Here is a 22,951-nt window from a genome sequence, read left to right on the forward strand (position 1 = left end):
TAGCCTATGTCTTAGTAATGACACAGTGTTCATACAAACCATACCCATACTTCCTGCTGGCGTAGAGTTTGTTTTCACCCCATAGCTGCCCATTTAAAGAGAGTCTTGGCCACATGAAAACTTTGCCAAATGTAAGGCCATGCGTCCTTGTAAGTGAGAATGCATTCCCCATAGTCCCAATGCCACCCGCCCACGTGGGATTCTACTCGCTGACTCTGAGCTCTGTCCTTAGGTGACTGACTTGAGAAAAGGCAGGGAGGTAGCTCTAGAAGCCTCAGTAGTGCGGCAGCAGGCAGTGTCCCCTCTAGGGACAGGCTATGCCCGGGACAGCAACTCTGGCCTGGAAAGCAAGGCCAGGGGAGACAGGAGAGATAAGGCTGGGGGGTCACGGCCACCAGCTCTCACACATGTGCTTCTGAGTGTACCTCTGACCCTGCCTGGAGACTTATCTTCTGCTAATGTGGCGGGTGACCAGATGAATGCCACATCAAGATGTGTAGCCAGGGATTCCACAGAAGATGCCCACCATACTCACATACCACCACGCCCTGGGGTCACAGGCCCTAATCGGGAAAGGGACCACAAACCACAGACACCCCCTCTCAGACTGGGGGTGGTGTGCTTCACAAGGGGGTAAGTGTTTTTTTTTTAAGTTATACAGATACTTAAAGATACTATAACCTTCTCCCTGCCAATCCCAGCTGTTGAACTGGGGCAAAAGGCCCTCTCCCTGATTCGCCAGGGAACTGACCACCCATGTACCATCTCCTCCCCTCACCTCCAAGCTTGCCCCTTTCAGATTTATCCCAGGGATGCAAGGTTTTTTCAATATCCTCAAATCAATCAGTGTGATACACCATATCAACAAATTGAAGAATAAAAACCATATGATCATTTCAATAGATGTAGAAAAAGCTTTTGAGAAAATTCAACACGCATTTATGATAAAAACTCTCCAGAAAGTGGGCAGAGAGGGAACATACCTCAACATAATAAAGGCCATATATGACAAACCTACAGCTAACATCAGACTCAAGGGTGAAAAGCTGAAAGCATTTCCTCTAAGGTCAGGAACAAGACAAGGAGGTCCACTCTCGCCACTTTTATTAAACATAGTTTTGGAAGTCCTAGCCAATCAGAGAAGAAAAAGAAATAAAAGGAATCCAAATTCAAAAAGAAGTTAAACTGTCAGTGTTTGCAGATGACATGATACTATACATAGAAAATCCTAAAGACGCTACCAGAAAACTACTAGAGCTCATCAATGAATTTGGTAAAGTTGCAGGTTACAAAATCAATACACAGAAATCCGTTGAATTTCAGAACTACTTCTTAAAAGTGTTTCTCAAAAAAGGGGTTTAAAAGGGCACAAGCCATCCAAATTTAAATGACAGCTGACACATGAAGGTCAGCAGTTTGCGGGGGGGGAAGTGGAGTTCCGGAATGTGGCCTCCCCATCTAATTGCAAAGGGTAAAAATAAGGTGCTGTGGGCCCCATTTAAACGGATAATGAAATGGACACAGCCTCACGAGCGTGGCACTGCCCATGTCTGGACTCCCACCCTCTTGCCCAGGCTTATGTTGAATCAGCCAGTCTGAGCCTTACCCAGCAAGTAGTCCTGGCTCCTGGCAATGTACTCATGTGGATGGCCTCTGTCCCTTTTACCTAATTTTGAAAGCAGCCTCATCATGAGAGGGAGAACAGCATAATGATTAAACACACGGACTCTGGGGCCAGATTACGTGGGTTCAAATCCCAGTTACTTCACTTCTCTGTTCCTCAGTCTTCTTATCTATAAGATGGGATGAACTATAGCATCTGACTCTCAGGGTTGTCTTGACAGTTGAAACAGTGGACACCAGGAAAGTGCCTGGATCAGGGCCTGATGCCTAGTAAGCACCATCTAAATGTTTGTTAAACACCTGGGCAAACAATGATTTCACGGTCCAGCCTCTGTTACATCACTTCCAAAAATGATGAAGTTTCTTCCCTTTGAACCCAGCAAGTCATCTTCCAGAAATGTAAGAAAACAATCAGACACGATTTATGTCTGAGGACATTACTTATAACAGTCGCAAACTGTCAACTATTTATACCACTCGTGAGTGAGGAAAAGTTAAAAAAGTCATGAGTGATACATCATATAACAGAACATAGAATACAAATGTTCACACAGAAATAACTGTATGAAAAAAGTGGCTACATGCTTAACTACACTGTTAAAAGGAAAAAAAAAAAAAAGGAAACAGGACCCAGAAGTGTAACCCCAGTTTTGTTTCAGTCTTACACACAAGCTGGCACATTTGCAAACAACTGCATGTATTTAGAAAAAAAAGTCTAGAGAGAAATACACTAAAATGAGAATAGTGATTTTTCTTGGACACCAGGTTGTTTTATTCTTTTTACTTTTCTGGGTTTTCCACGTTTTCTATAAAGAAAATGTATTGCTATTAAAATGATGAAACAATGAAATTTTAAAAATGCATTGGGAAGACTGGGCGAGGCAGGTCCTGGCCTGGCAGCAGGGCAAGTGGGGTGTGACCTAGAAAGGGCCCCGCTGTCTGCCTGTCTTTATTTTGAAGAAAAAACAGAAATTCGGTTCTTTTTTTTTTTTTAAGTGAAATCTCCAGATTTTTAAATGTTGGCACTAATTGGAAAAAAAAAATTAAACATTGTGGACCAAACACAGACTTTAGGCCACGTGATCTGCAACTTCTGATTTAAACTTAAAATTTTCCCACAAAGTGCTCTACGTAATTTTGGCTTTGCTACTGTGACTGTCAAAAAACAGAGGCACGTTTATTTATAATTATAGTGATGTTTTACTGGAGAGAAACAGAATGGAAACTTGTAAGTCCCACAAGCCTCAAAATTAAATTATTTAATGTAACTAAAATGTCCTAAACAAGTGAAAGTATCTAGAAACAAACCAACAAAAAAAGCAAAGGCCCTCTTGCATGATCAAATCTGTAATTGGAAAAGAAAACAAAATTAGCCTCTGTTTGAGTTTTCAGTGACCCCCTCAGCTTTTCCAAATAGAGACATTCACATTCAACACACCTCTTTGTTTCTTTTACCAAAACCAACCTCTAACCTGAAAAAATATCTACAAAATGCTTTCCAAATAGAAAACACAGTGAAACAGGTTGGTCTGTGATGTGAAACTGTCAAAGGCTTTAACAAATACTTCTAATATTTAGAGGTGCTCTGTCAACCCACAAATGTACTTCCCCAGTCAAGGCTAAGGAATGCTAGTCAACAGATCAGCTGTGACTTCCTCTTACTGAAATCTTCTTGTATGGCTCTAAGATAACATATTTACTAAATGCCAAGCAGGGCCAGCTTCACGGGCATGTGACCTGTGCAGCGGCACAAAGCTGTACTCCTAGGAGGGCACCTGGTTTGAAGCTCTGCTTTACCATCCTGAAATTCCCAATAGTTTTTTCACAAGGGGCCTCTCATTTTCATTTTGCACCGAGCCCCACAAATTATGTAGCCGGTCCTCATGGACTGGTCCGTTTATTACAGATGATCATGTTTGTAATTTATAATTACTTAAGAAATAGATAAATGCGATCCAGAGATAGGACTCAAATCCCAGTTCAGAAGTTTTGTTAAGCAAGTATCGTTACAATGGACAGTTAATGATGAAAACGAAGTCATCTGGAAACTACTCCTCTAACAAATTAACCATCTGTAATTTTTCTACATTGCCTACCTGTTCTTGACCATAGACTCATTCCAAACCGCATACAGTTGCACCTGCTGTCACGTGACACATAACTACCCTTTTTACTGGTCACCTAAGGGTTCATCCACAAGTTAACTTGACACAGTTTGCCACCTTCCTGCTAATGGACATGCATAGACACTTCAATGTATCAGTATATCTTCATGAATATAAGTTTGTTTTTTTTTCTGATGGGGGGTTTGTACTGTCTGCCTAGGATAAAAGTAACATGGACATCCCTAGACTCTAAGTGAATAGTAGAAGTGTTTTCTAAGGGGGCTGTGCTCATAATTGATCCTGATCCAGCACTGTATCCACCAGCCACATTCTCAAAAGCACTGAGCATTCCTATTTTTAAAAATTTTGCTTATTTAGTAATCTAAAAATGACTTAGCTGATAATTTTTTTTTTTTTTTTTTTTTGGCGCACCGTGTGGCATGCAGGATCTTTGTTCCCCGACCAGGGATTGAACTCACGCCCTGTGCATTGGAAGAGTGGAGTCCTAACCACTGGACTGCGAGGGAATTCCCACAATAATTTTAACTTAGTCTTCACTTAATTCATTGAACAAGGTAAACAAGGACTTGGATTTTGCCTTTCTTCTTCCCCTATGTGTCTATACTGCAAATCAAATGATGGCAAACTGTAAAAAAGCTTGAAAAGAAGGTGAGAGACAGAATGAGGGGCCGGAATAAATTGCAAAATGGAACACCAGTTTAGAAGCTAAGAAGTAATAGTTCATTAGATGAATAACTTCCTTATTAGACCAAATTTGGCCCACAAGCCTAAATAAACCAGATTTTGACACCTGAAAAAGATGAAGACCAAAAGATGCCTCTTGCCCTTTCAAGACAGGAAGGCTTTTTATACATCTTCTCTTGAAACCGATGAGTCAACTTCCACCAAACTAAGCAGCCATGTGGTTAGACAGCTGAGTTCTCTGATGGCCAGCGTCCTTTCAGCCTTCAGATGCGTGGGGTGTTGTGAAATCTCTGTCCTTGGAGATGTAAAAAGTACAAGAGAACTATCTGCTTCCCATGGATTTGCTTACAATCCTGCCAAGAGGCAAGAACAAGCAGCTGGCCTCAGGTTCCGAAACAACCTCCCAACCCCAGCTCCCGGTAAGAATGCCAACAGAAACGTCGCTTACTATTTATACTGCACCTGGTAGACCACCGGCCTCGTGTCGTTGTGCAGGGACACGGGCTCCCAGCTCAGAGCCTGCTGGGCGTTGTACAGGTGAACCTTCAGGTTTCGAGGAGCAGGCAGCTGGAAGAGGGTGTCTTGACAGGGACAGAGAATAAGAGAAGCGGGGAGAGGCGGGAGAGAAGGGGAGGGTCAAGAGGAGAAAAATCGATTACAAAAATATTCCAGTGCACCTACCAGACCATTCCTACGCCTTGGTTTTTTTTTGTTTTTTTTTTTAACTAGTTGTTATTGGAGTATAGTTGCTTTACCATGTTGTGTTAGTTTCTACTGTACAGCAAAGTGAATCAGCCATACATATACATATATCCCCTCCTTTGGATTTCCTTCCCATTACGCCTCGGTGTTTGGTATTACCCGTTCTCCCCTACTCCTTTAGCCTTTGACTAAAGACGGCACCACTGACACAGACCGTGGGAAAAAGAGGGGCTTGGGGCTGCCTTTCCACCTGCAGGTTCCCGTCCTTACGAACAGGTCCTGGGTGCGGGGTCTGGCTGAACTAGAACGCCTGTTTTACGTTTAGTAAGTGTGGGTAACTGAACAGCCCGGGCTTCCGTTTCTTCGTCAGGAATAAGGAATAAATAACAGTAGACTGCAGAAGGCCGTGGAGAAAGTTAACTTGATGACCACTTGACATGCATTAGACCCAGACTTATACCAAAGGAGTGTCTGGTAAACTTCCACAAACATGGTTGCACACATACACACGCACAGAAACACACCCCAAACCTGGCGTGCAAAGCCCACAGTCGCCTGGGAGGGTGAGGACTTGTCTTCTGGGCTTCATCAGACTCGCTGTGTTTCTCAAAGACACCCCCCAACATCACAAGCACTGAAGTTAAAATGCAGATTCCCAGGCCCCGCCCCAGACCAGGAATTCTGCATTTTCAACAAGCTTCCCAGCTGATTCTCAGGCACACTGAAGTCTGAGAATTACAAACGACAGAATAACACATTCCCCAGGGAACTGCCACCAAGATCTGAATCCCCCTTCTCGGGGTGACCTGGGAGACACAACTCCAAGCAGGTGCTTTACAGGATTGGGCTAGAGGCTGCCCGCACGGGAGCCTTTTCTCTAGTAAGAAAACAGACCTAATGATAGACTTTCTCTGAGATTGAAAGATTAATGGGGACTTTCCTGGTGGCGCAGTGGTTAAGAATCCGCCTGCCAACGCAGGGGACACGGGTTCAATCCCTGGTCCGGGAGGATCCCACATGCCACGGAGCAACTAAGCCTCTACGCCACAACTACTGAAGTCCGCGAGCTGTAGGGCCCGTGTGCTGCAACTACTGAAGCCTGCGTGCCTAGAGCCCATGCTCCGCAACAAGAGAAGCCACCGCAATGAGAAGCCTGTGCAACAAAGAGTAGCCCCCGCTCGCTGCAACTAGAGGAAGCCCGCGCAGAGCAACAAAGACCCGACGCGGCAGAAAAAAAAAAAAAAAAAAAAAAAAAAAAGATTAATGAGAAACACCCAGAGGTGGAAAGTAAAGCTTGAAAAACATGCCGTTCCAGAATTCAAAGCAGGAAACTCAAACCACACAATTTCAGTAAATGCATCCAATCTTAAAGAAAGAAGGCTGCCCAGATCAGCTGATAGCCTGGCTTGCTGCTCTCTTCTGAAAGGTACATTACCTAGAGTCTGTGGCCACTTGTTTACTTACAGAATGTCCACTGTCTTCACAGCTATGACCTTGGGCTGACCTCCATTCTAGATCTTAATTCAACCAGCTCACCGACACTGCTGCCAACTCATGCCAGGCCTCGTGGAAGCCGGGCCAAAGGCGCAGCGTGGCGGCAGGCTGGTCTCCTGGTCAGGCCCGTCCCACCCACTGTGGCTGCTATAGCCCAGTGGATGCCAGAGCATTTCTGAGCTGAGAAATGAAGTCCTGCTTCCAGGGAGGGATGTGCAGGGTCTCAGGGGTGAGTGCTTGGTTAGGGCTGGGCACCCATCAGAGCATCCCGGAGACCTTCTACTGTCTATATTAGTTTCCTAGTTTTAAAAAATTAATTAATTAATTGTTTTTTGGCTGTATTGGATCTTCGTTGCATACAGGCTTTCTCTAGTTGTGGCGAGCTGGGGCTACTCTTTGTTGTGGTGAGTGGGCTTCTCATTGCGGTGGCTTCTCTTGTTGCGGAGCACAGGCTCTAGGCACATGGGCTTCAGTAGTTGTGGCTCGCGGGGTCTAGAGTGCAGGCTCAGTAGCTGTGGTGCAAGGGCTTAGTTGCTCCGCGGCATGTGGGATCTTCCCGGTCCAGGGCTCAAACCCGTGTCCCCTGCACTGGCAGGCGGATTCTTAACCACTGCGCCACCAGGGAAGTCCCCAGTTTCCTATTGATGTTGAAATAAATGACCCAAAATGTAGTGTCTTAAAACAACCCAGATTTATGCTCTTACAGCTCTGGAGGTCAGAAGTTTGCAGTAGGTCTCACTGGGCCCATGTCAAGGTGTCGGCAGGGCTCTGTTCCTTCTGGAAGCTTGCCTTTTTCCTTGCCTAGAAGCTGCTCACATTCTTCGGCTCATGGCCTCTTCCTCCGGCAATGCTGGGCTGAGTCTTTCTTGTGCTGCCGTCTCTTTGGTTCTGACTCTCTTGCCTACCTCTTCCATCTTCCAAGGACCCTTGTGATTGCACTGGGCCCACAGAGCCCGACAATCCAGGATAATCTCCCCAGCTCAGGACCCCTAATTTAATCACGTCTGCCAAATCCCTTTTGCCATGTAAGATAACGTGGTCACAGGTTCCGGGGATGAAGATGTGGACATCTTTGGGGACCCTTATTCAGCCTGCCACAGGCCTCCTCCCCATCTCCCCATCTCTGGGGAGGAGCCAGAAGGCGTTCCCTCTCCCTCCGCCCTTCTCCTGGCACCCTCCCCCCCCCGTCTAAACATTCAGCTGAGAAAGGGAGCGACAGGGGACCAGCGAAGTCTTCCACCCCAACTGGCACGTGGACCAGAAGAAGGCCTTCTGGAAAAGTTGGGATCTCCAGATGAGTCTTCCACTTTCTTCAACTTTCATTTTACTGAGGTGTGGAGAGAGGACCCGCAGTTTTGCTCTCGTATTTGAGTTTCTTGGACTCCCCTGTCTCACCACATTCAGAGAAGAAAATGAGTCTTACGGCTGTAGATTTCACAGTGAAGTACCAGAGGCTGCCCACTCATTAACACCAACAGCTTCAACCCCGGCCCTGCACGCCTCTCAGGAGGCCCGTCCCTCAACAGCTTCCCGTGGCCTCCTCCTTGTTCCCGGGAAGCACCGGGCACCCTCTCACCTCGCCTTGCCCTTGCTGCTGCCCTTCTCTGGAGCCTTCTTTCCCCCTGTGCCAGGCTCTCTCCCCCGCTCCCTTCATGTCTCTGCTCATATGCCACCTTATCAGAGCAGCTTCCTGCCTATGAAGCCCAGGGCAGGGGACTCCCGATCCCTGCTTTCCTTTTCTCCTGGCTTTCCCACCACCTGCGTCCTTTGTTTACACCCCGGTGGTGAGAGGCATGGATTCCAGAACTTGACTGCCTGGGTTCAAAGCCATGCGCTCTTTGCGGGACCTTGAGCAAGCTGTTTCCCTCTCTGTGCCTCGGTTGTCTCACCTGCGAAATGGAAATGAAAACAGTGCAGACTTCAAAGGGTTATTATGAGGAATGAGTGGGTTAATTTCACATGCGGGGCTGAGAACAGTGCGAGCACCACGTGATCGTTTCCTCTCCTCCTTGCTAGCAGCTCACTGACAGTCTCCCCCGACACTAGAGCGGCGAGCTCCAGGAGGGCTGGGTGTTGCCACACTTGGGGGCCGTTTCATCCCCAGTGCCTGGAGGACCAGGCACGCAGGATCTGGGGAGCGAGCGGCCTGCAGCCCAGCGGCCTGAGTTGCTTCAGGGATTATGTAGCCAGTTTCTGTGTCCTCAGTGTTGCATTTGTCCACCCGAAACCCACGCTAAGCTCAGTCTCTCTTTCTCTTCCTTGCTTTATGTGTAAGTCCTGCCTTTTCTCTGGTCTCAGAGGCTGGGGCAGGGAGTGGGTACAACTCTGGACCATGGACTTATCTGGATGGCTCTAAAAGGTCCATATATTTAGGGCCATAGCACCTGCTGTCAACAGTGTTGACAAAGGCTCTGTGGGAAGGGAAGAGAATTTCTGGACAAAGGGCTTTGGCTGGAATCCTGATCCTGCCACCTAGAGCCATGGGATCCTACCACGACCCCACCTGAGCCTCAGTTTCCCCATGAATAATGAAATGATACCATCTCTCCCAGAGATGGAGTGAGGGGCAAATGAGGGACCACGAATGAAAGGCAAACCAGACACTGCTGCCTAAGTGTGATTTTTAAGACGTGCCTATTTCAGGGTGTCCTGATGGATGGCTGCTTCTGCAGGTGGCACGCCACAACCCGATACCCAGACCCTGCCTTCAGTGACCACCAACAGGGGGCCCAGCCCCATGCTGACCACTGTATTCAATGGTCTGACCCTGCTGTAGGCAGAACAGTGGCCCCTCCCAAAGATGTCTGTGTCCTAACGTATTCACAGGACACAGATATCTTTGGGAGGGGATGAAACCTAGGGTTCTGAGGAGGACGCGGGGCGTGCACAGCCGTGTCGCTGACAGGCTCTTGCTGCTCCGGCTGGGTGTCAGGCCTGAGCCTCTGAGGTGGGAGAGCTGAGTTCAGGACATTGGTTCACCAGAGACCTCCTGGTCCCACATAATATCAAACAGCGAAAGCCCTCTCGGAGATCTCCATCTCAACGCTAAGACCCAGCTCCACTCAACGACCAGCAAGCTACAGTGCTAGACACCCTATGCCAAACAACTAGCAAGACAGGAACACAACCCCACGCATTAGCAGAGAGGCTGCCTAAAATCATAATAAGATCACAGGCACCCCAAAACACACCACCGGACGCGGTCCCGCCCACCAGAAAGACAAGATCCAGCCACATCCACCAAAACACAGGTACCACTTGCCTCCACCAGGAAGCCTACACAACCCACTGAACCAACCTTACCCACTGGGAGCAGACACCAAAAACAACAGGAACTACGAACCTGCAGCCTGTGAAAAGGAGACCCCAAACACAGTAAGTTACGCAAAATGACAAGACAGAAAAATACACAGCAGATGAAGGAGCAAGGGGAAAACCCACCAGACCAAACAAATGAAGAGGAAATAGGCAGTCTACCTGAAAAAGAATTCACAGTAATGATATTAAAGATGATCCAAAATCTTGGAAATAGAATGGAGAAAATACAAGAAACGTTTAACAAGGACCTAGAAGAACTAAAGAGCAAACAAACAATGATGAACAACACAATCAATGAAATTAAAAATTCTCTAGAAGGAATCAATAGCAGAATAACTGAGGTAGAAAAACGGATAAGTGACCTGGAAGATAAAATAGTGGAAATGACTACCACAGGGCAGAATAAAGAAAAAAGAATGAAAAGAGTTGAGGACAATCTCAGAGACCTCTGGGACAACATTAAACGCACCAACATTCGAATTACAGGGGTCCCAGAAGAAGAAGAGAAAAAAAAAAGGGACTGAGAAAATATTTGAAGAGATTATAGTTGAAAACTTCCCTAATATGGGTAAGGAAATAGTCAATAAAGTCCAGGAAATGCAGAGAGTCCCATACAGGATAAATCCAAGGAGAAACATGCCAAGACACATCGTAATCAAACTATCAAAAATTAAATTCAAAGAAAAAATATTAAAAGCAGCAAGGAAAAAGCAACAATTAACATACAAGGGAATCCCCATAAGGTTAACAGCTGATCTTTCAGCAGAAACTCTGCAAGCCAGAAGGGAGTGGCAGGACATATTTAAAGTGATGAAAGGGAAAAACCTACAATCAAGATTACTCTACCCAGCAAGGATCTCATTCAGATTCGATAGAGAAATTAAAATCTTTACAGACAAGCAAAAGCTAAGAGAATTCAGCACCACCAAACCAGCTCTACAACAAATGCTAAAGGAACTTCTCTAGGCAGGAAACACAAGGAAGGAAAAGACTTACAATAACAAGCCCAAAACAATTAAGAAAATGGTAATAGGAACATTCATATCGATAACTACCTTAGATGTAAATGGATTAAATGCTCCAACCAAAAGACATAGACTGGCTGAATGGATACAAAAACAAGACCCATACATATGCTGTCTACAAGAGACCCACTTCAGACCTAGGGACACATACAGACTGAAAGTGAGGGGATGGAAAAAGATATTCCATGCAAATGGAAATCAAAAGAAAGCTGGAGTAGCAATACTCATACCAGACAAAATACTTTAAAATAAAGACTATTACAAGAGACAAAGAAGGACACTACATAATGACCAAGGGATCAATCCAAGAGGAAGATATAACAATTGTAAATATTTATGCACCCAACATAGGAGCACCTCAATACATAAGGCAAATGCTAACAGCCATAAAAGGGGAAATTGACAGTAACACAATCATAGTAGGGGACTTTAACACCCCACTTTCACCAATGGACAGATCATCCAAAATGAAAATAAATAAGGAAATGCAAGCTTTAAATGATACATTAAACAAGATGGACTTAATTGATATTTATAGGACATTCCATCCAAAAACAGCAGATTACACTTTCTTCTCAAGTGCTCATGGAACATTTTCCAGGATAGATCGTATCTTGGGTCACAAATCAAGCCTTGGTAAATTTAAGAAAACTGAAATCGTATCAAGTATCTTTTCTGACCACAACACTATGAGACTAGATATCAATTACAGGAAAAAATCTGTAAAAAAACCAAACACATGGAGGCTAAACAGTGCACTACTAAATAACCAAGAGATCACTGAAGAAATCAAAGAGGAAATCAAAAAATACCTAGAAACAAATGACAATGAAAACACGACGACCCAAAACCTATGGGATGCAGCAAAAGCAGTTCTAAGAGGGAAGTGTATAGCAATACAATCCTACCTCAAGAAACAAGAAACATCTCAAATAAACAATGTAAACTTACACCTAAAGCAATTAGAGAAAGAACAAAAAACCCCCAAAGTTAGCAGAAGGAAAGAAATCATAAAGATCAGATCAGAAATAAATGAAAACGAAATGAAGGAAATGATAGCAAAGATCAATAAAACTAAAAGCTGGTTCTTTGAGAAGATAAACGAAATTGATAAACCATTAGCCAGACTCATCAAGAAAAAAAGGGAGAAGACTCAAATCAATAGAATTAGAAATGAAAAAGGGGAAGTAACAACTGACACTGCAGAAATACAAAGAATCATGAGAGCTTACTACAAGCAACTATATGCCAATAAAATGGACAACCTGGAAGAAATGGACAACCTGAACCAGGAAGAAATAGAAAATATAAACAGACCAATCACCAGCACTGAAATTGAAACTGTGATTAAAAATCTTCCAACAAACAAAAGCCCAGGACCAGATGGCTTCACAGGTGAATTCTATCAAACATTTAGAGAAGAGCTAACACCTATCCTTCTCAAACTCTTCCAAAATATAGCAGAGGGAGGAATACTCCCAAACTCATTCTACAAGGTCACCATCACCCTGATATCCAAACCAGACAGATGCCACAAAAAAAAGAAAACTACAGGCCAATATCACTGATGAACATAGATGCGAAAATCCTCAACAAAATACTAGCAAACAGTATCCAACAGCACATTTAAAGGATCATACACCATGATCAAGTGGGGTTTATCCCAGGAATGCAAGGATTCTTCAATATATGCAAATCAATCAGTGTGATAAATCATATTAACAAATTGAAGGAGAAAAACCATATGATCATGTCAATAGATGCAGAAAAAGCTTCTGACAAAATTTAACACCCATTTATGATAAAAACCCTCCAGAAAGTAGGCATAGAGGGAACTTACCTCAACATAATAAAGGCCATTTATGACAAACCCATAGCCAACATTGTTCTGAATGGTGAAAAACTGAAACCATTTCCACTAAGATCAGGAACAAGACAAGGTTGCCCACTCTCACTACCATTATTCAACATAGTCTTGGAAGTTTTAGCCACAGCAATCAGAGAAGAAAAAGAAATAAAAGGAATCCAAATTGGAAAAGAAGAAGTAAAACTGTCACTGTTTGCAGATGACATGATACTAAACATAGAGAATCCTATAGATGATACCAGAAAACTACTAGAGCTAATTAATGCATTTGGTAAAGTAGCAGGACACAAAATTAATGCACAGAAATCTCTTGCATTCCTATACACTAATGATGAAAAATCTGAAAGAGCAATTAAGGAAAAACTCCCATTTACCATTGCAACAAAAAGAATAAAATACCTAGGAATAAACCTACCTAAGGAGACAAAAGACCTGTATGCAGAAAACTATAAGACACTGATGAAAGAAATTAAAGGTGATACAAACAGATGGAGAGATATATCATGTTCTTGGATTGGAAGAATCAACATTGTGAAAATGACTATACTACCCAAAGAAATCTACAGATTCAATGCAATCTCTATTAAATTACCAATGGCATTTTTCACAGAACTAGAACAAAAAATTTCACAATTTGTATGGAAACACAAAAGACCCTGAGTAGCCAAAGCAATCCTGAGAAAGAAAAATGGAGCTGGAGGAATCAGGCTCCCTGACTTCAGACTATACTACAAAGCTACAGTAATCAAGACAGTATGGTACTGGCACAAAAAAAGAAATATAGATCAATGGAACAGGAGAGAAAGCCCAGAGATAAACCCACGCACCTATGGTCAGCTAATCTATGACAAAGGAGGCAAGGATATACAATGGAGAAAAGACAGCCTCTTCAATAAGTGGGTCTGGGAAAACTGGATAGCTTCATGTAAAAGAATGAAATTAGAACACTCCCTAACGCCATACACAAAAATAAACTCCAAATGGATTAAAGACCTAAATGTAAGGCCAGACACTATAAAACTCTCAGAGGAAAACATAGGCAGAACACTCTATGACATAAATCACAGCAAGATCCTTTTTGACCCGCCTCCTAGAGAAATGGAAATAAAAACAAAAATAAACAAATGGGACCTAATAAAACTTAAAAGCTTTTGCATAGCAAAGGAAACCATAAACAAGATGAAAAGACACCCCTCAGAATGGGAGAAAATATTTTCAAACGAAGCAACTGACAAAGGATTAATCTCCAAAATATACAAGCAGCTCATGCAGCTCAGTATCAAAAAAACAAACAACCGGGGCTTCCCTGGTGGCGCAGTGGTTAAGAATCTGCCTGCCAATGCAGGGGACACGGGTTCGAGCCCTGGTCCGGGAAGATCCCACATGCTGCAGAGCAACTAAGCCCGTGCGCCACAATTACCAAGCCTGCGCGCCACAACTACTGAAGTCTGTCTGCCTAGAGCCCGTGCTCTGCAACAAGAGAAGCCACCGCAATGAGAAGCCTGCACACTGCAACGAAGAGTAGCCCCTGCTCGCCACAACTAGAGAAAGCCCACACGCAGCAACGAAGACCCAACACAGCCAAAAAATAATAAATAAGTAAAATAAATAAATTTATTTTAAAAAACCCCTGAACAGCCCAATCCAAAAGTGGGCAGAAGACCTAAACAGTCATTTCTCCAAAGAAGATATACAGATTGCCAACAAACAAATGAAAGGATGCTCAACATCACTAATCATTAGAGAAATGCAAATCAAAACTACAATGAGGTATCACCTCACACCGGTCAGAATGGCTATCATCAAAAAATCTATAAACAATAAATGCTGGAGAGTGTGTGGAGAAAAGGGAACCCTCTTGCACTGTTGGTGGGAATGTAAATTGATACAGCCACTATGGAGAACAGCATGGAGGTTCCTCAAAAAAACTAAGAATAGAACTACCACATGACCCAGCAATCCCACTACTGGGCATATACCCTGAGAAAACCATAATTCAAAAAGAGTCATGTACCACAATGTTCATTGCAGCTCTATTTACAACAGCCAGGACATGGAAGCAACCTAAGTGTCCGTCAACAGATGAATGGATAAAGAAGATGTGGCACATATATACAATGCAATGTTACTCATCCATAAAAAGAAACGAAATTGAGTTATTCATAGTGAGGTGGATGGACCTAGAGACTGTCATACAGAGTGAAGTAAGTCAGAAAGAGAAAAACAAATACCGTATGCTAACACACATATATGGAATCTAAAAAAAAAAAAAAAAAGGTTCTGAAGAACCTAGGGGCAGGACAGGAATAAAGACGGAGATGTAGAGAATGGACTTGAGGACACGGGGAGGGGGAAGGGTAAGCTGGGACGAAGTGAGAGAGTGGCATGGACATATATACACTACCATATGTAAAATAGATAGCTAGTGGGAAGCAGCCGCATAGCACAGGGAGATCAGCTTGGTGCTATGTGACCACCTAGAGGGAGGGTGGGAGGGATACGCAAGAGGGAGGAGATATGGGGATGTATGTATATGTATGGCTGATTCACTTTGTTATAAAGCGGAAACTAACGCACCATTGTAAAGCAGTTATACTCCAATAAAGATGTTAAAAAAATTAAAAAAAAAAAAAGAAATTTAGGGTCCTAATCAGAAGACCTAAAAACAGATTATCCTGGAGTATTTGGGTGGACCCAATGTCACCACAAGGATGTTTGTCTAGAAGCTGGAAAAGGCAAGGAAATGATTCTTCCCCTAGAACCCTCAGAAAGGAACACATCCCTACAACACCTTGATTTTAGCCCAGTGAAAGCTGCATCTGACTGCTGACCTTCAGAACTGTAAGACACTAAATTTGGTTCTAGGCATCTTCACCATAAGCCTCTTTGCCATAGACATTTTTGCCACAGCATTTTCACTGCAAACATTTTTGCCAAATAACTAACTTGCCGTAAGGCAATTTAGCTGTAAAAAAGTAAAATAATGAAAAATAAAAGAGAGACATTACGCAAGACATAATGAAACATGAAAAGTGATAACAAAACTTAGAAGACTTTATTGCAAAATACAAAATATTTGAATCCACTGAAAATGTGTGTAGATGCATGGCAACACTGCGCAAACAACAGATTTTATTTTGTGGGCTTTACAAAGCACTTGTCTTCAAAGTCTTTCGTTCGTCGTGTTATACATTGTTTTGTTTTGGTTTTTTTTTTTGCTTATTGACTTGTTTCATGCTTTCTCTTTTTCACTAAGATTTCCTCTTTCATTAAGCGAGGTGTCAGTTTCTGAACACTGGGACGCATGTTTGTAACTGAGCTTTGTACTGCGTTGTGAAAGCCTCTACACTATTGCGTGGTCTTGGCATATTGTCACATGTCTCTTGATAAACGTTTAGTTCTATGGGAAACGTTGGTTCAATGCTGCGCCTTTAAGGCCGTTGGTCTCTTTCTCTTCCAAGGTAGTGTGTTTCAAAATCAGAAACCAAATCATCGTCATCTGTCAGCTCGATAAAGTGATCAGTAACTTCACTAACTGGAAGAAACGCTGACACATTTCAACCACTTGAAACCAAACCATGAAACCAAACCGTCAACCAGTTATTTTATCTTTTATGGCAAAATCGCCTGATGGCCAATTAGTTAGGCGGCGAACATGTTTGAGGTGCCAAGTTGGTAGTCATTCGTTACAGCAACAACAGGAAACTAATACAGTCCCTGGAGGTGGACACCAGGCCTTCAATGACACCCCAGCTCCTACAAGATAAAAGCTCACAGTCCTAAGTAGGGTGTACAAAGCCCCACTCTACTTGCTTCTCCATGGTCTTTGGGGCAGTGGTTCACTAACTGTTAATGGTAAGAAGAGATAACCGAGGGAGGTGCCAAGTGTGTCCTCTGCACCTCACAACCACAGCTCCTTCTGTTCCACCCTCCTGCCCCAACCAGCCACCTCCGATCCACCCTGGATCCAGGTGTTTGAGATTTTATACGTTTTTAAGAATAGTCTCTCCTGGGTCTTAACAGCATAGTTTGATAAACACACATCACACACAGATAATAAAATAAAGTACTGCTAACATCAAAATTAATCATTTAATCTTGACAATCGAACGCCCTTCAGGATCTTCCCATGGATGGGTCATTATGATGAACATCAATGATCTCACCTCCCTGCAGATGAGGAGAAGTCAAAAAGACATTCCCTGAATCCTCACCCATAACCAGGAAGCTGCTCTCGTCTGTAAATACTGGACATCAGCTTATTTACCTAGACCATTTGTCTCTTCCTATAAAGGATGGTTTGGTTTCCCAGGGAGTAAAGTGGGGCTCTTATCTACTTCAAAATATGGGTGAGAAAATTCGGAGAGATAATGTATAGAAAGCACTTAACAGCTTGTCTGAGTTAAAAGAGAAGCCCAATAAATGGTGGCCATTACTATCATTTATAGAGTTTGCCCCCAAACATTCCAGTTACATAGTAGTTTCCACTGTTGAGATTATGGACAAACAGGAGTTACTTAATACACATTTATCTGCAATGGTTTTTATGTGGTTGGGGATTTATGGTCATTCTCAGTGGTCTCTAAGCTCCGAGAAGCTTTGGATGTTCAAGTCAGCAAGTTAGGGTGAGAAAATTTTGTGGCCTAAGGACATTCCAATCTGCTAGACAATAAGCAGCAGCTATGACAATTACAAATAGAAGTCTTAATTCTTCAACATTCGGGTAATTGAATTACTAAAGAGTGGTTGACTTACTGCACTTTAATGCTTTGATTAGCTTCTATCTAAAGCAGCACCTACTACAGATTGGGTCAGGTCCGATATTTTACATATGTTATCCTTCTAACAACTTGAAGGGGTAGATATTGCAAGTCTCCCTTTAAAAATTTTGTTTCCAGTACTTGTATTTTCTCCCCCCTCTGACCATAAAAGCAATTGCGTGACTACTGAAGGACACCTGTAAATTATGGAGAAGTCTGGAAATTTTACTACTTACTACCCGTTTACTATATAATCGTTAATCTTTTCACTTTGTGTTTTGACCAACAAAGAGTTTCTCTTAAAAATATCCCGGTTAGTTTTTAATTGTTTATTATGCAAAATTTCAAATAGTCACAAAAAACAGATTAGTATAATGTGGTGCTGCTTTGCAAAGGATCTGTGGTGAAGGACCAGTTTATTTCCAATGCATCACACAGAACCAAACTTTTGCAGAATACAATCAAAGATAATCACTAGAAGGATGGACCTGCCCATGCGTGTTGTAGCAATATCAAATCGCAAAGTTTCGAAATACTTCTCTCAACCTCTGGACTATTGGCAGACAAGTCACAAACAGTTCACAGACTAATCAGGAGCAGCACTAGTATAAAGGACCACCTTGGGCAATTACCAACATTTTACCAATGCCCAAATCTCATCTGAAGGAAGCAGGGAAGGGGCAGACACAGGTCGTTCAAGGCTTGAAGCTGGGGAGGAGCAGAGTCAAGATTCAAACCCGGGCTTCCCTGGTGGCGCAGTGGTTGAGAGTCTGCCTGCCAATGCAGGGGACACGGGTTCGAGCCCTGGTCTGGGAGGATCCCACATGCCGCGGAGCAACTGGGCCCGTGAGCCACAATTACTGAGCCTGCGCGTCTGGAGCCTGTGCTCCGCAACAAGAGAGGCCGCGATAGTGAGAGGACCGCGCACCGCGATGAAGAGTGGCCCCCGCTCTCCGCAACTGGAGAAAGCCCTCGCACAGAAACGAAGACCCAACACAGCCATAAATTAATTAATTAATTAATTTAAAAAAAAAAAGATTCAAACCCATCTGTCCGACTCCCAGGGGAAACAGCCATTTAACCAGGAGCACATATCCCCATATGCAAGGCTCCCCTCAGCCAGGATCTACAGCATTTAAGGGCTTTAGCAAGAGATGCTGATTAAAGAAACAAACGCAAACAACACCTTGAGAATTCAAGTGGGAGGAAACTTCTAAATTCTTGAGACTTCTTAAGTGTTACCCAATCTATGATACCGGCTTTTCCATGGGAAAGAACCCAGCAAAACACAAACAAGTGGACATGCACAGAACGTTCTCACACATCCACCTTTGTCATTGTTCTCTCTTTCTTTCTCTCTCTCTTTTTGTAGTTTTTCTCTTTTGCTCATAAGTATGGTCAGTTAGTGTCAGAGGTAAGCAGGTGGCCGATCTCAGGTAAAGGGCCGTCCAGATGGGAACGGAGCTGGGATTAACAGTCTGGTTCAGCTGACCGACCCCCTTACCTGCAAGGTAACATTTCTGGGTCCTGCCCTGAACGCTGCCCCGCCCCGCCCCGCCCCCTTCCCCCCCATCTATCCGTTCCCCATCCCGGGTGACTAACCATCGGGATTTCACACCCGATATCAAACACACTCGGCCACAGTAAGACTGAGTTACAGTCACAACCTCCAAGACGGAGGTCCCTGCCGGTGGCTGGCCTCCACGGCACGCAGCTGCCAGGAAGGCAGGCCTGGGACCTGCTTCTGGCTCAGGCCACTGGGGAGGACGTGCCAGACGGGGCTACGTTCAGGCGGCCCAGGAGAAGACTCTCTGGCCCGCAGAGGCGGCCTTTCCTCGAGCCCTGGATTCGGTTTTCCCTTTGTTCATTTTGAGACGTTCGGAGTCGGGCCGCGCTGGTGTTTGGGCGGCGGCGCGGGGGTGGGGGAGAAGGAGCTAGAGTGTGTCCGGATTCATGCAGGAGCAGCTTAAGCCCCTCCTTCCTGCCAGCGATGTCCAGGGCGCTGGGAGGGGCGAACGGCGTCCAGCGGCTCCTCCGCTGCGCCTGCTCCAAGCCCCGAGGCTGCCCGGAATTCTCCCCTACCACCCCACACCCACTTCGGGCTCCCCGCGGACCCGCCCGATCGGGGCAGCCCTGTAGCCCCTCAACCGATCCAGGTTCCCTGCGGACCCCACCCGCTAGGGACACCCCCGTTTACCCCCAACCTATCGGGGTTCCCGTGGGCACCCCACCTACTCCGGGCTCCCCGCTGACACCCACCCGTGCGACAACGGTTCCGGCCGGCCTCGGGGCGGGGGGCCCAGGCCCCGCTTACCTGCCGGGGGCGCCGCTGCGTCGCAGCCACTGAACAGTAACAGCAGCAGCAGTAGTAACAGAGGCGGCGGCCGCATGGCCCGGGGCTCTGGGCGCCGCGGGCTCGGCGGCGCTCTGGGCGCGGCCCGGCCCCGGCGTTGGGTCGCCAAGCCGCTCACGTCGCCGCCTAGGTGGCCATGGCGAGCGCAGGGCGCTGGGGCCTGCCTCTTCCAGAGCGGCGGCGGCGCCGGCGGCGCGTCCCGGGCGGCAGGAGAGCCCTGCTCGGCCGCCGCGCCCAGCCCGGCCCCTCCCGGCGCCCGCGCTCCGCCCCGCGAGGCCGCCGCGCTCCTGCGCCCCGCCCGCCGCGGGGATTTTCCCGGCGCCCCCCATGCGCGCCGGCGCTCCCGGGAACCATGGCCCGGGGCCTCCCGGCCGCACCCCCCGACCCCGTCTCCCCGCGGCCGAAGCGCCCAGCGCGCCCAGATCCCGGCCTCTGCGGCCGCCCGAGCCGGGGTCTCACCGAGGCCGGACTCCCGGAGCGAGGCCTGGGCCTGGCACAGAGGACGGGGTGGGGGGGGGGGGGAGGGCGGGGAGGGGGAACCCTGCCAGAGCCACCTTCGGGGGCCTTGCGACCCTTCTGGAAACACCCCCTCGAAACCCAAGGCCCTGGGTGGGCCTCGCGCGGAGCCCTCCATCCTCACCCCACCCCCTCTCCTCCCACTGCTCCCTGATTCCAGGGCTTGCTTAGTTGGAGCATTCCTCCCTCGAGCTGAAACGTTTGCTTGCTTATTAGTCTCTAAAGTACCTACTCAGCTTTGAACCCTTTTTTGAAAATAGGTTTTAAGGGTATAGTGGATTGAAAGAGCCTGCGAGAAGGAAGGAGTGGGGCTTCGGCGGTTAATGGGCGCCCAGTAGCGCGGAGGGGGAGAGAAATGTCCCACATTTCAAAACGGCCTGTGGGTTTGGCCCAGGTTCAGGCTGTAAAGGAGTGTATGAGGAAGTAAGTGCGGGCGCTGGGGCTGCGGGGGTGTGTGTGGGAGGCCTGCGCTCAGGCTGCATCTGCGCTGTTTCCAGTTTGCTGCCAGCGAGGATTTGAGTCTGCTGTTCTCCCAGGATGAGCCATGAAGCAAGTTTAGCAGGGAAGGAAGGGGGGCAAAAAAGGGAGGGAGTTGTGGGGATGGGACGGGGCGCGGAGACCAAGAGTGAAGGAAGAGGGTCGTCGGTCCCGCTGGGGGGCCCTGCTGGGCTAGTTGGCCACGTAATGTTTGGCAACATCCAGCTTTACTTTTGGACTTTTTGCATTTTATTTCCTTACTGTAGAACCCTTTTGAGGTCTACAGCCACTGTTGCAAACACATGTGATGAAATATCTAGCAGTATTTGAATGGTACTTTGAGTGAGTTTTTCAAGACAAAGGCATGTTCATATGTTGTGAAAAAAGCAGAGTCCTTGCAAAAATGACGTATTGAGAAAAACTGGAGGAAATATGCCGAAACACCGAAGTGAAATAGGGTGTGGGATTATGAATGGTAACAGTTTTGTTTGTTTGTTTAATGCTTTTCTCTTTTTCCCCCAATGGGCATATTTTACTTTTATAATCAGGAAATAAAAAAAAAAAAGTCAAGTTAAAGAAAAAGACACAAGTTCATGTGTCTCAGCCCAGGCCAGGGAGGGCTTGTGATCTCCCTTGATGTAGAATTCTCAGGGGCAGCGGCAATGAAGCCTGTGGTCCTTGAGGGGTACCTGAAAACCCGCAGGGTATTTCTCCTCAGCTGGAGAATCTCCTTCCAGAGCTCTTCTCTTCTAAAACATAAGGCGTTTACATTTTCCTTACAGTTCCTGGCAGAGCACTAAAAGGAGCCTACCCAGTTTGCCACTTGGGTGGGCATCCTTTTGTCACCTCAGGCACGCAGTATCCCCAAAGCAAGTAACTGTCCCCTGATTCCAGGGCAGCTCTCCATAGAAAGGCCACTTCTCTCCGTGGTTGGCCTTTCCTTTTCCTCTTCCTCCTGGCTGAGACACTGTGAAGTCGTGGATAGATGACTGATTTGTACAGAATCCTCCATCTGAAGAGAACAGGAAGACAGTCTCACTGGCATTTCTGGTGAAGGATGTTTAGCACCCACTGCCCTTTGTCTGGTTCCATCTATCCCCCTCAGAGCCCCATGCAGTAGCTCCGTTTATTGCACATAACTTTTTTTTTTTTTTTTTTGCACATTATTGCACATAATCTTTGTAAGTGGGTTCCCTTCTCTAGCTGCTCCCCTTTGGAGGCAGATTTACTGAGAAACCACTGAAAGCTTACACCTCAGTAAAAGTGTGAAAGGGACCCTCCTTTCCACAACCTCTTCCACGGCCATGGAAGGGGCTCCCCGCACTGTGTTCACATGGTCATATGCTTTTGTGAAATCTGCCAAGTAAGAGATTTTAACCACAGTCATTCAGACCTCTGTCTCTTTCCTCTTAGACTTCTCCTTTAACACACTTCTCCTGTAGGGCTGTGTTGGGGTGACTCTGGTGTTTTTGAGAAATGTCTTGACATGATATAGCAACAGCAGACTGTGAAGTTAAAAGACACTTTTCTAAATTGTCAATAAGAAGAAACATTTTGATAAATCATTCTAGAGGAAAGTCTGAATTAACTTTCTATTCTTTCTCTAGAGCATATTTTATGTATTTTTAAATTTATTAATATTATTTTATTTTATTTTATTTTCTTGGCTGTGCTGAGCGGCTTGCAAGACCTTAGTTCCCGGACCAAGGATCAAACCTATGCCCCCTGCAACGGAAGTACAGAGTCCTAACCACTGGGCTGCCAGGGAATTCCCTAGAGCAGATTTGAAAAGGTTGGATGTAGACGCAAAGATTACACAATCAAATATGTAGGTAAAGAGTATTAGAGAGGTTTGTCAGGCAGTGAGCTAACACAAATATTTTATTTTTCTGAATTTTGCAATGTTAGTGGTATTTGGCAGCTTTTAAAAATTTGTAACTTGTGATTTATTTTCTCATTCTAAATGAATACTTTTGTATCTAATTTTATGCTCTTAATTGTGTACT

The 22,951-nt window shown here is 45.5% G+C and overlaps 1 protein-coding gene across 1 annotated transcript in view; it reads right to left on the reverse strand.

The window, feature by feature from the left end:
- Nucleotides 1–20,601, reverse strand: part of IFNGR2 (interferon gamma receptor 2) — a 34,800-nt gene extending 14,199 nt beyond the window's left edge. Inside the window, exons 1-2 of the mRNA XM_082395067.1 lie at nucleotides 19,914–20,601; nucleotides 4,882–5,014 (exon numbers count right to left, since the gene is read on the reverse strand). Coding sequence (XP_082251193.1) covers nucleotides 4,882–5,014; nucleotides 19,914–20,586 — 806 coding nt within the window. The 5' untranslated portion in view covers nucleotides 20,587–20,601. The remainder of the gene's footprint in view (nucleotides 1–4,881; nucleotides 5,015–19,913) is intronic.
- Nucleotides 20,602–22,951: the final 2,350 nt, after the last annotated feature.

The sequence above is a fragment of the Balaenoptera borealis genome (assembly GCF_965194805.1).
Source record: "Balaenoptera borealis genome assembly, chromosome: 5".
NCBI lineage: Eukaryota > Metazoa > Chordata > Mammalia > Artiodactyla > Balaenopteridae > Balaenoptera > Balaenoptera borealis.